This window comes from Bos taurus, chromosome 26 (assembly GCF_002263795.3).
Source record: "Bos taurus isolate L1 Dominette 01449 registration number 42190680 breed Hereford chromosome 26, ARS-UCD2.0, whole genome shotgun sequence".
NCBI lineage: Eukaryota > Metazoa > Chordata > Mammalia > Artiodactyla > Bovidae > Bos > Bos taurus.
This window is the reverse complement of record NC_037353.1, coordinates 25,666,247-25,679,059: the sequence shown is the minus strand read 5'-3', so window position 1 is coordinate 25,679,059 and position 12,813 is coordinate 25,666,247. Positions and strand designations below refer to the sequence as shown.

Below are 12,813 nucleotides of genomic sequence, written 5' to 3'. Positions count from 1 at the left end.
ATACTAAAAAAAAAAAAAAAATTTCTAGAACGTTCCAAAAAGCAAAACTTGAATTTGTCAAGCTGGCAACTATCTACATAGTATTCACATGGTATTAGGTATTATAAGTAATCTAGGGATGATTTCAAGTAAGCGGGGGGATGTGTGTAGGTTACATGCCAATATTACACCATTTTCTATAAAGGACTTGAGCATCCTTGAATTTTGGTGCCCACAGACTTCACTAGGGTCCTGGAACCAATCCCTGAAGAACCAAGGGACGACTGTATGTGTGCATGTGAGTGTGTGCACACGTGCACACGGGACCCTGGAAGGGTCACTACCACATCGTAGCGTGGGGGGCAGGGGAGGCGGGCGGAGGGGATGGTCCTGGCTGCCTTGTTCTACTGCAGAGTCTGCACTGCGGGCTGGGCCTACCGCAGGGGGCCCGGCAGGCCACCCCGAGCCGGGTCCCAGCCCACACCCTGATGCAGGCCGGAACCCACAGCCCTCTTGGTCTGAGTCCATCCTGGAAGCATGTCCTGGAGCCAGCAGGGTGCTGCCTGTCCCCTCGAGTGAGCCTGCTGAGCTGAGGGAGCCTGCAGGATGTGCAGGGAGGGTGGGGCCCTGTTGTGTCTCTCTCAGTTTAGGTGCACCCAAGGAGGTGAGGGAAGCATCAGTTCACGATATTTGCTACTGAAAACCCAGGAAGGCCTTAAGAGGATATAGCACAGGTGAATTGTTTTAATTTGAAATGGTTTAAATTTCATCTCAACACCCTTGGGTTTTAATACTAGGAGGTGAAGGAATTTCAGTTTAAGATCTGATTCTGACCTTGTGGTGTTAGGCGGTGTCCTGAGAAGCAGGCTGTTAAAACATTCCGAAGATTCCTGGGGTTTGAAATCCTTAGGAAATCTAATTAATGAAGTTTGTCTCTTTGGGGAAATGTCTTAAAAAGTTCAGAGGGATTAAATATACTAAATGGATAAGACTATAAAGAAGGCTGAACACCAAAGAATTGATGCTTTTGAACTGTGGTGTTGGAGAAGACTCTTGAGAGTCCCTTGGACTGCAAGGAGATCCAACCAGTCTATCCTACAGGAAATCAGTTCTGAATAGAATATTCACTGGAAGGACTGATGTTGAAGTTGAAACTCCAAAACTTTGGCTTCCTGACTCAAGAGCTGACTCATTGGAAAAGATCCTGATGCTGGGAAAGATTGAAGGCAGGAGAAGGGGACGACGGAAGATGAGATGGTTGGATGGTATCACCGACTCAATGGACATGAATTTCAGCCAGCTCTGGGAGATGGTGATGGACAGGGAAGCCTGCCGGGCTGCAATTCTTGGGCTCATAGTCGGACACGACTTAGCGACTGAACAATAACAATGACATACTAACTGTGGAATAAGTGAGGGAATATACAAAGGTTACTAGATTAATAAATGTTTTTAAGTCGAGCTTTAAAGCTTTTTTTTTCTAAAGAAAAGCCGGGGTAAAGGGGACACGAGGCGGGAGGGCGCCCAAATGGGGTGCGGTACACGAAGCAGGAGCGCGCCCGAATCGGTGGCGAAGGAGGGGGCAGGAAAAAGGCCGAGGACGGAGGATGCTCAGGGGAAACCAGGTGGAATCTTTACTCAGAGAAAAGCGACAGAACTAACGGCTCACGCCGGGCAGGAGGGGCGGCAGCAAGAGGGAACTGCCAGCAGGGGCACGATCACAGGGATCACAGCGGGTGCGGTTTCGGGCGACGGCGGCCACAGGTGCGGGCGGCGTGGGGCGCTGCGGAGTCAGAGCGAGGAGTGATGAAGGCGCGCCGGGCAGGGCGGGCGCAAGAGCAGCCCATCGCCCACGTGCGGGCGGGGACCGCGAGGCTGAACTCCGCTCTCCCGCCTCCCGGCCACCCGACGCTGCGCCCCGCCCCGCCCACGCCCTGTCCCCGCCCCGCCCACATCCCCTCCCCTCCCCCTCCCCCACCCCGCCCACGCCCTGTCCCTGCCCCCGGCCCCAGCCCCGCACGCGGGTCGCCAGGGCGGAGAGCATTCCTGGGTAAGCCTCTAGCAGACTGGGCCGGCGTCCCCCGGGGCCCCGGTCCCTGTCCGGGGGCACACCTACCCGGAGGGGCTGCGACTCAGAGGCCCTCACTGCGGGGCTGGAGGCGGCGTGCTCCCCGCCAACTTCTGCGCCGCCTCCTTCTCTTCCTGCAGCGAGGCGTCCCCGGGGGGCTTCCCGGAGGGCTTCCCGGTGGGCTTCCTGGAGGGCTCGGTGACCGCCGCCGCGGCCGCCGCGCGGGCTTGCGCCCTGGACGCCTTCCTGGGCCCCTCCTTGAAGGCGTGGTAGCTCGCGGACAGCCAGGGGGTCTCCGTGCCGTGCTTGCGGCCCACCGGGTAGGCGCCGATGGCCGCCAGGAGGCTGCGGTGGTGCTCGGGGTCCAGCTCGGTGTAGTACATCTCCAGGGTCAGCGGGGTGCAGATCTTGTGCTGCGGGAAGGGCGGGTCAGGGGCGCCAGCGGGGCGCCGTGGGGGGCGGCGGGCGTTGGGAAGCGCCGCGCCCCTGGTCTCGGGAGGCCAGGTCGGCCGGGATGCCGGAGGCATGTTCCAGGGCCACCCGCGGGTGGGCGGTCACCTTCTGCTTTTGAGCAGTTCGATAATACTGGAGGCAGGGCCCCTAAATGCATTTATTTCTGCCCTAACTTCAAGTCACCAAGGGGCGGCCTCCGATTCAGAACTGAAGGCGCCACCTAGAGCCAGCGCCCCACAGAAGGCGGGTGGCTGACCTGCCCGCATCCTGCGGGTCCCCAGGGTGTCCCAGCGAGTGCGGGGCGTTAGCAGCCTGGTGAACCCCTGGACGTATAGTGAGGATTGGTGGCCACTGTGGGGTGCGTTTTCATCTTGGAAACCACGGGGAAAGGAGAAGGATTTAACTACTGAAAACTTAAAGAGTCTCAGAAAAAATACACTGAAAATGATTAAAAAAAAAAGTCATTTCCTTATGAGGAAAGCTGAGAGAGGAAAAGGAGGAAGGGGAGCCTCTTGCCAAGCGCAGGGAAAACTCACCACCGCCACCTCCTTCCTTAGGCTTCACTGTTTTGGATTACAGGGAGAGAAAACTTCTTGCTAAAACACCTTTTCTTTGAATTTTTCTAAAGGTAAAACTTGACTGTTCCTGGTAGGTGATGTTCCCAAAGAGCTAGGAACACCCGTTGCCCTCTTGTTGGCAGGGGGTGGGTACTCAGGGCAGAGGTGGGGAGGCCAGTCCTTCCCCTGGACTCCCCACGGGACCCTCCCTGGCATGGGGCTCCACAGCCCTTCCTAGCCCCGGTGCCCAGCGTGCCGGCCTTACCCGAAGCAGGAAGCCGTCTGGGCAGCTGAACTGGTCGTACCAGATGGCCTTGTACATGATCAGGAGGCAGCCCATGAGCGCCATGGTGAAGGCGATCATCCGGCCCGTGGGCATCTGGAGGTGGACAGGTCGGAGGGAGAGGGGAGGGTGAGGCTGGGCTGGGGGCGGGGATGGGCAGTGACCTCTCAGAGAGGAGGACAAGGAGGGGCAGATCTGTCACTGAAACATGAAAGGCTCCAGAGATCACTCATGAGTCTGAGCGAACGCCAGGAGATGGTAGAGGACAGAGGAGCCAGGCGGGCTCCAGTCCTCGGGGTCTCGAAGAGTCAGACACGACTTAGTGACTGAACAACAGAGTATAAAAGCTGTCAGTAATAAAGAGCTAGAAATGGAAGGGAAAACCCATTTGCCAGATACACAGGAGGAAAAGTGACTCTGCATCGTATGTGGGAAACCCGGGAGTCACGGAGGAAGAGACACAGATGACCCACCGGGGATGGTCCAGGGCAGGAGCAGGCGGCACGTCTCAGGGCAGGAGCTCCGCTGAGGGCGGTGGCTCCCCCCGGCTTTACGGCAGCGGCCTCCCTGGCAGGAACCTGGTGCTGCCCAGGACTGACCCCACCTCTGATGGGGTGGTTCCCTGTCCAACTCCTGAGAGCAGGACGCTAACCAAGGAGCCCCGGCCCACCCACCCAGCCCCGAGTCTGGGTGCCCACAGCTGGCAGTGCCTGTCTGCCCCCGCCCCCAACCCTGACCCCCAGGGACAGGCCGGGTGCTTACCCTGCTGCGCACGTCCTCCGGGCCGCCGCTCAGCTTCTGGCCCTCCAGGTCGGAGAACTTTGTCGACAGGTCCCCGGAGGACAGCTGGTATTCCGTCTGCGTCTTAATGACCACCTGTGGGAAGGGACGATGCAGGGGGCCCTGAACTAGGAGGGCTGGGAGGGAGGGGGCCAGAGGTCAGCGGGCCTGCGGTGTGAGTGCTAGTGGCGGGGCTCTGGTGGCTACCAGCTGAGGCCAAAGAGATGCTGGAAGTCTGCTGAGGCTGAGGCAGCCCAGGACCTGGCCAGACCATGGAAAGAGCCCCTCCGAGGCAAGGGTGGTTCAGGGTGCTGGAGGAGCTGACTGGGTCACATGGCGGGCTCAGCCTGGCCCTTCCTCTGCTGGACGCACTGTCTTGGAGGAGGCCATTCGTAAAGCTGCCTGGCCCACCGTCCTTTGTTTCAAGGGCAGGCTGGGAAGGGCCCCTCACCTGGTCAGCAAACGATGGCTGGAGCTGGCTGACGTCCAGGGGGCTGATCAGAGGGACGCTGTCCATGGTACCCCCATCCCCAGAGCCTGTCTTCCCGGAGAAGCTGCAGTTCAGCTTCACCATGGTGGATGGCACTCCTTGTCCTGTCCAGAGGCATACACGGAGTCACTGGCCACCCAACAGATGCCCACATCAGCTGGACAGGTTAGCCCTGTCCAGAGGGCCCAGGTTAGCCCTGATGCTCCTCACACCAGAGCTGGGACAGGCCGTGGGCAACCAGGCCAACCTCCTCAGGACAAACCGGGTGAGTCCGGCCACAAGATTGTCGTCCCTTCCTGCCCACCTGACTCCCTCTGAGCCCCACAGCCACGCAGGTGATAATGCCTCTGACTGGTGACTGCCCAGACACGCACACCTCAGTCTTCCACTGGCTCACGGCTCCAGGAGACATTCTAAGAGTAGCAACCAACAGAAAGCAATCCCAGACAGAAGCCTGGTGAGTCGGGAGGCCAGACGTAGCAAATCAAAGTACAGGACACCAGGTCAGATCTGAATTTCAGATGAGCAGTGGATGCTTTTGCTTTTCGTAACATATCCATGTAATATGTAGTACAGGACACACTTATACTAAAAAGTTATTCATTGTCTACCTGAAATTCAAATTTAACTGGGCGTCCTATATTTTGTCTGGCAACCCTACTGGAGATGCAGGAAGTAACGAAGAGCTCCAGAAAGAGGCTGCTGGTGAATAAACCCAAGCTCTGGCTTTACGGAGCATGGGAGTCACAGGGTGCATGGGAGTGGGCCATCTGGGGGGCTGGGACTCCCAAAAGGAGCAGGAATGGTGGGTGGAGAGGACAGGAGAGCAAAGCTCCCCTGGGGAGGTCAAGACAGTTCCACCTCTAGGCTGACCACTGAGAAAAGGACACAACAAGTGACTTCCAGCTGAAAGAAGAGAAACACAAAACATACTCCGTCAATCAAAGGAGAAAGAAACGGTCCCAAGTCCATTAAAAATTAAATCTGTTGTTAAAATCTTCTGACAAACAACTCCAGGCCCAAGGAGCATCACCTCTGAATTTTTCCAACCACTTAAGGAGGAAATAATGCAAATTTCCTATGAAACTCATCCAGAGGAAACAAGGGCACCTACCCCAGCTTGTGAGGCCAACAACCTTGATCTCAGCATTTGGGAAGGGCATGAGAGAGGAGAAGGCTGTGCCACCCACCGATGCCAGTTACAAGGCCCCAGGTAAAATGCGAGCACAGGGGACCTAGTGAGACACACGAAGGCTGGGTGTGTTTTGGAATTTAGCGTCTGAAAAGCAATCAGTAGTTTCACCACGTGAACAGAATAAAAAGGAAAATTCATCTGATCAATTTCAGTAGTAGCTGAAAACGTATTTGATAAGATTCAACATTTACTATTTTAAACCCTCTTCGAATCCCCTGTGGTCCAGTGGTTAGCGCTTTGTGCTCTCACTGCTGAGGACCTGGGTTCAATCCCTGGTCAGGAACTAAGATCCCTAAGATCCCACAAGCAGTGTGGAAAAAAGTCTATTAGCACACTACCGGGAGAAGAAACAGAGAAGGCAATGGCACCCCACTCTAGTACTCTTGCCTGGAAAATCTCATGGACGGAGGAGCCTGGTGGGCTGCAGTCCATGGGGTCACTAAGAGTTGGACACGACTGAGAGACTTCTCTTTCACTTTTCACTTTCATGCATTGGAGAAGGAAATGGCAACCCACTCCAGTGTTCTTGCCTGGAGAATCCCAGGGACTGGGGAGCCTGGTGGGCTGCCGTCTATGGGATTGCACAGAGTCAGACATGACTGAAGCGACTTAGCAGCAGCAGCAGGGAGAAGAAAACTTCCTTAATCTGATCAAGATTATCCACAAAAACTCTACAGCACACCTTATTGAATGTGATCAGAGAAAGCTCTGCTTTTAAAATTGGGTTGGGGACTTCTCTGGACCACTGGTTGGGTCCAGTGGTTAAGATGCCATGCTTCCATGCAGGAGTTCAGCAAACTAAGTCAGGAAACTAAGCAGCCAAAAACAAAACAAAATAAACAAAAATTGGGAGGGAGATACAAGGCCCTTCATTATCAGTTGTATAAATCATGGTAGTAGAGGTCCTATCCAAACAGTAGGGTAGGAAAAAGAAAGAAGAGGTACAAGGCCTGGAGGAGATTAGGTAATACTCTCATTAGTCACAGAGAAAGCATCTTGTGTGCGTAGAAAATCCAAAAGAATCTGCAGGAAAGTTACACGGATTAAAAGTGAGTTAAGCAGAGTTGATGAGTTTAAGATATTCAGAAATCAATTCTGTTTTTATGTATCAGTGACAAAAAAATTAGAATATAACTTATTGAAAGATTCCATTAAATATTGGAAATAATCAGATGTTCAGGAGTAGGTCTAAGAAGGTATTAGAAGGACTTCCCTGTGGAAAAACAGAGGAAACCTTCATCAACACACTATGACTAGGACCAAATAACTCCTGAACTCCTTAAATGGGAAGGACATGGTCATGGATTTTGGAAGGTTCCATGTTTAAAAATGTCATTTCCCCCCAAAGTGTATAGAGTCAATAAATCCGAATCAAAAGCCCAAGATGAAATTTTTTGTGTGTGTGAATTCGACAAGCTTTGTGATTTTATACGGAAGGTAGAGGGACAAAGACACTCATGACAGCTTGGGAAAGACCAAGGGGGTCTGGTCTGCCAGGCGCCCAGCTCATCACACAGCCGTGTGGTGTCGCTGCATGGTACATGAAGGCCCGCGAACACACCCCACACAACGGGTCAGGAGGTGTCCCTGCAAAGCAAGGGCACAGCCACCTTTCAATAAACAGCATCCATGTGGCAAACAGTGGACCCAATCCCCACCTTGCAACCACAGAAAAATCTACTCCAGGTGGAAAAGCCAAGATGGAAAAGCATCATGGAGATAATTCAGAATACTTGCCTGGTCTTAGGGAGGGAAAGTCCTCCAGTGTCAGAAGTAAGCACTAACCACAAAAGGAAGTATCGATAATAGAACTGCATTGGAATTCAAAGCAGAGGATGAGATGGCTGGATGGCATCACCAACTCGATGGCCATGAGTCTGAGTAACTCCGGGAGTTGGTGATGGACAGGGAGGCCTGGCGTGCTGCAGTTCATGGGGTTGCAAAGAGTTGGACACGACTGAACTGAACTGAAGATTAAGAGCTGCTTATAACAAACTTATAGTTACCAAACTTGCTATAAGCAGGGGTAGGGGGGAGATACATTAGGATTTGGGATTAACATATACACTACTGCCAAGTCGCTTCAGTTGTGTCCGACTCTGTGCGACCCCATAGACGGCAGCCCACCAGGCTCCTCCATCCATGGGATTTTCCAGGCAAGAGTACTGGAGTGGGGTGCCATTGCCTTCTCCAACATACACTACTATCTATAAACTTTGGCCACCTGATGCATAGAATTGACTCATTGGAAAATACCCTGATGCTGGGAAAGATTGAAGGTGGCAGGAGTAGGTGACGAAAGAGGATGAGATGGTTGGATGGCATCACCAACTCAATGGACATGAGATTGAGCAAGCTCCAGGAGTTGGTGATGGACATGGAAGCCTGGTGTGCTGCTGTCCATGGGGTCACCAAGAGTCAGACATGACTGAGCGACTGCACTGAACTGATACATAGACTAGGTAAACGACAAGGGGGCTGCCCTGGTGACTCAGTGGTAAAGAACCCGTTTGCAAGGATGCATGAGACGTGGGTTGGATCCCTGGATTGGGAAGATTCCCCCAGAGGAGGGCATGGCAACCCACTCCAGTATTCTGGCCTGGAGAATCCCACGGACAGAGGAGCCTGGTAGGCTAAGTCCATAGGGTCTCAAAGGGTAGGGCAGAACTGAAGTGACTGAGCATGCACGCGTGCAGACAACAAGGACCTACTGTACAGCACAGGGAACTCGACTCAGTGTCTTGTAATAACCTATAATGGAAAAGAATCCAAACAAGAATAGACGTGTGTGTCTAACCGAAGCACTGTGCTGTACACCTGAAACTAACACCGTGAATTGACTGCAGTGAGCTTCTGCCCGTCAGAACACAGCCTTCGAGGGCTAGAGACCGAAACTGGGGCTAGGAGCAGATATCTGCAGCTCCTCAAAAGGGCAAAGGCTCGTTCGTCCAACGGCAGGATGAGTCCAAGTCCTTACTCTGGGCACATGTGAACGTGACCTGATTTTGGAAATAGGGTCTCTGCAGATCTAATCAAGTTCAGATGAGCTCATACTGGATTAGGGTGGACCCTGATCCAGTGACTGGTGTCCTTATAAGCAGGGGAAAATCTGCACACAGACACACAGGGAGGAGGCCATGTGAAGATGGAGGCAGCTATTGGAGGGAGGTGGCCACAAGCCAAGAGACCCCTGGGGCTCCTGGGGGGCTGGATGAGACGGGGATCCGGGTCGCCTCCCCTGGAGCCTGGGAGGGAGCTCCGCCCCGCCAACACCTTGACATCCGCCTCCAGAGCTGTGAAAGCGTGAGTGAAGGCTGTGGTGACTTGTCACAGCAGCCCAAGGAAGCCAGTAAGCCTCAGACATCTAAAGTACAGACAGCATCTCAACGTGGTCAAGAAACACAGGTAACCCAAGAGAAAAACGGACAAAGGAGGATTTCAGAGGGCCCTGAACCCCGAAGCGGTGCTCTGCCGAGGGTGCTGGCTCTGCGCCGGGCCTCCTGCCTGCGTGCACACCCAGCGGGGCACCCCGTAAACAGAGCGTTCATCCCTGCGATGGAGTGAAGGGAAGGAACCGTGCAACCGGCAGGAACAGCCCTGAATCACAGGAGAGCTTTGGCCAAAAGAAGCCAAGCACTAGGAAGGTCAGAAATAAGCAAACCACCGCCTTGTTCAGGAACCCTCCGCGCTCAGCCCGCTCCGGGCTCAGCAGAGCCCCAGGGGCCCTTTGGGGCCGGCGGGGTTTCCTGTCTTCGCCGGGATGCTGGATGCCTGGGGCTCACTTAGGAACATTAGGCTGCACCTTTGTTTCACGTCCTCTTCTGAGTTCGTTGTATTTTACAACAGAAAAAGTTAAAAACAAACAAAACCGGGGGACAGCGGGCCAGCCACAGAGGCGCCCACACTGCGCCCTCATCTAGGACTGGGCCCCCGCCCTCCCGTAAAGCATGGACTGATGGCTGGCTGTCCCCTCCTCGCGAGGACCGAGTGGGGGTAAAGGGTACAACCAAGGGCCGCTGTCCACCCTGAACTCTGAGTGTGGCCCCCCCCCCACCACTGTGGGGGCGCATCCCACAAAGACTGCTCAGCCTCGGAACGCCCACACCGGTGTCCTGCGAGGCCCTTCTCGGGTAACGGTAACGGCACTACCAGCGCCAGTGCCCCCGGGCGCAGGCGTCGGCTCTCACTCCGCGGTGCGGGCCTTGCTGTGGGCTCCCGTGCTGGCGGACCGGCGGGAATGAAGAGGTGAAGCCCCTGCTGGCGGCAGAGACAGACAGACCTGCAGGGTGGCGAGTGGGAGGCGCTGGACAGGGAGGCTCGGGCGGCCACTGTGGGGTGGGCGGGAAGCCCCCGGCCTGGGCTGGGAAAGGGGTCGCCCGGCCGTGGACTCCCCAGGCGCCCGAAGAGGAGGATTTTCTTAGGGTCTTGAAACGGGGCCCTTCCCTGAGCGCCTCGCCTGGGCGGTACAGACCAGCAAAGCGCCCCCACTGCCATTCACCCAAGGCAGCGAGCGGGTGGGTACTCTTCTTGATGTGCGTCGAGGTCTGGCCGGGGCTGGCCTGCGGATGACGTGCGGGCACCTGGGCACCTGCCGCAGGGGGGCGGGTCAGCCGTCCGTCATTCTCCACCAGGACAGCACTTATGTGACATCCACGCTCCAGGAAGCAGAGACGGCCAAGGAGCACCCAGTGCGAAGAGATGAGAAGCCCCGAGAGGGGCGGGGGGACAACCGGGGCCGGCGGGGGAGGGAGGTGCGAGGTGAGGACAGGGCGCCCAGGGCTTGAGGGGAGCGTGGCAGGGGCGGGAAGGACAGAATCCAGAGGGGCCGGACTGTGGGCCTGCACGAAGTAGATGCCTCGCCACTCTCACACCCAGCGCGCGGTTGAGGAACGCTGCGCGGAACGGCAGAGGTGCACCCGGATGCCTGCAGACCGCCGATCTCAGGTTGGTGGCCTCGCCCTCTGGGCAGGGGATGGCCGAGGTCTCCCCCTCGCCCCACCGGAGGCCCCTCCCCAGGGGAGATACGCCCCAGGGTTCCCTTTCAGCCAAACGTTAAGCCCCAACTCCTTTGATCAGCGTGACGTCATGTTACATCATCTGGCGTTTCCACGGCAACAGAGACAGGCAGGCCACGACACGTCTTCACGAAGAAAAGAAGCTTTGGGGACCCATGTACCTCTGCGCCTGGTCCCAGGCAGAATGCTGGGGTAGGGCTGGGCGGCACGTGGGAAGGCCGGGTCCCCAGCATTCCTTTCCCAGGCGGAATCACGTGGGCCCTCTGGGCGGGCTGGCTGGGCGCGTTCACACGACAGACAGAGGTGTCTGTCCGGGGAGCGGGAGGGGTCTTCCCTCCGCTCCCACCCGCCCCCTCCCTCCACCTTGCGGTGTCACTGCGCTTTCTGCAGTGGATCAGCTGCTCCCCGCTCTCTGCTGTGCGCGTCTCCTCTGTGAGACGGGGGAGCGGGCACAGGATGAGCAGAGGCCGGGATCGCGCTCCGACGGGTGGGTGGGGGGGAGCGCACAGACCCGGAGCTGCCAGCCCCCAGGCAGCTCGGCTGCAGGCCGCGTCACAGACTCGCTCACATGCGCCGCTCTGGGATGCTGCGTCACCCGGAGGCGCGCGCCGGTGCGCACCGCGCGGGCACGAGAGTCCTGTGCGCACGGGGCGCGCGTGTGCCAGCGGAGCGTGGGGGCTGCGCGCTCTGCTGGAGCCCCGCGGAGCCCCCTGCCCGCCGCGGCCCCGGCCCAGGTGCTCTCCCGTCCGCTGGCCTGCAGGCGGGTGGTGGGCTCGGCCGCCCATTCAAGGGCTGGGGTCTGCGGGCGCCAGTCCAGCCCGAGGCCCGGGCGAGGCGGGGCGGGGAGCGGAGCCGGTCTGCACCGGGCTTCGGCGTCCCAAGTAGCCGCCACCTGTGGCCCCCGAGCCTGCGGCAGGTGGTTCAGAGAACTGCCCCTCGGCTTCTTAAACGCCGCCCGCCTGCCCGCAGCCTGCCTCACCACCGCCACCCCGTGCCGCTGCTGGAGGCTCTTCTCTGTGCCCCGGTGGGTCCGAAGCCCCTCCTGCGCCCCCCACCCCAGACCAAGCTGAACGGGCCCTGGAACCGGCGCCCCCTCCGCACCTCCGGACGCCGGCTCCCACTGGCTCTCAGACCCGCAGAGGTGGAGCTGGCTGGCGGGGAGGGGGCTGCAGTCACCAATTGGTGGGGAGAGCTGATGTCCCAGCGGTCCAAGGTGCCCCCCTCTACTGAGGAATCCGGCAGCACGTCGGGTCTGTGCCGGGCACCCACGGCCCTTCCGAAAGTCCAGGCAGGGACCTGCCTCCCCCTCGGGGGGCTCCCGGATCCTCCCGGAAGCCTGACAACAACCTGCCCTGGGGTCAGCTGGGCCCCTAAGTGGAGGACCCCTGCTCGGCCAGCTGCTAGCGGGTCCGCCGCAGTGCCCCCTCCACCCCGCACATACACCTCGCACACTCACACTTAATATATCTGCGCACACGCACCTCGCACATCCATGCACACACAGTATACCTGCGACCCCTGCACACACATCATACTCCCCCCCCCCCACGAACCACGCATACCTGCGCCACGCACTTGCACACCCCTGCACACACTTGGCTCCACACCCCCACCCCCAGACCCTGCTCCACAAGAAACGGAAAAGGCTCACAGGCGTCTCCAAGGGGCAGCTGCGCAGGATGCGGCGGCAGGACAAGGATGCGAAGGAAGGATGCGGTTCCAGACGCTTCTTCGCTGGGGCGGGGCGGGGGAGGGGCCTGGCCCCAGACCGAGGCTGCTGTTGCCCGGGAGACGCAGGCTGGGGGAGGGGGCGCCCCGGTCTGCAGCCGCCGGAACCCGCCCGCGCGTGCCCGTCAGAGCCTGCAGCGCGTCCCCAACCTGTCACAGACACACACCCACATCCAGCCATGCACACACCTCACATATGAATGCATATGCCTCACACACACATCACGCACACGCCGTTCACACACATTGCACACACATATACCTC

At 57.7% G+C, this 12,813-nt stretch overlaps 2 protein-coding genes across 2 annotated transcripts in view; both read right to left on the bottom strand.

Annotated features, from left to right (window-relative positions):
- The window catches only part of SORCS3 (sortilin related VPS10 domain containing receptor 3), a 979,390-nt gene that overhangs the window by 503,453 nt on the left and 463,124 nt on the right, over positions 1-12,813 (bottom strand). The window lies entirely within an intron of this gene.
- On the bottom strand, positions 1,591-12,514 carry CALY (calcyon neuron specific vesicular protein). Its single transcript, NM_001075953.2, is given in 6 exon segments — positions 1,591-1,762; positions 2,096-2,460; positions 3,323-3,436; positions 4,103-4,216; positions 4,572-4,714; positions 12,472-12,514. Coding segments are annotated over 4 exon segments (690 nt in total). The 5' UTR covers positions 4,695-4,714; positions 12,472-12,514; the 3' UTR covers positions 1,591-1,762; positions 2,096-2,121.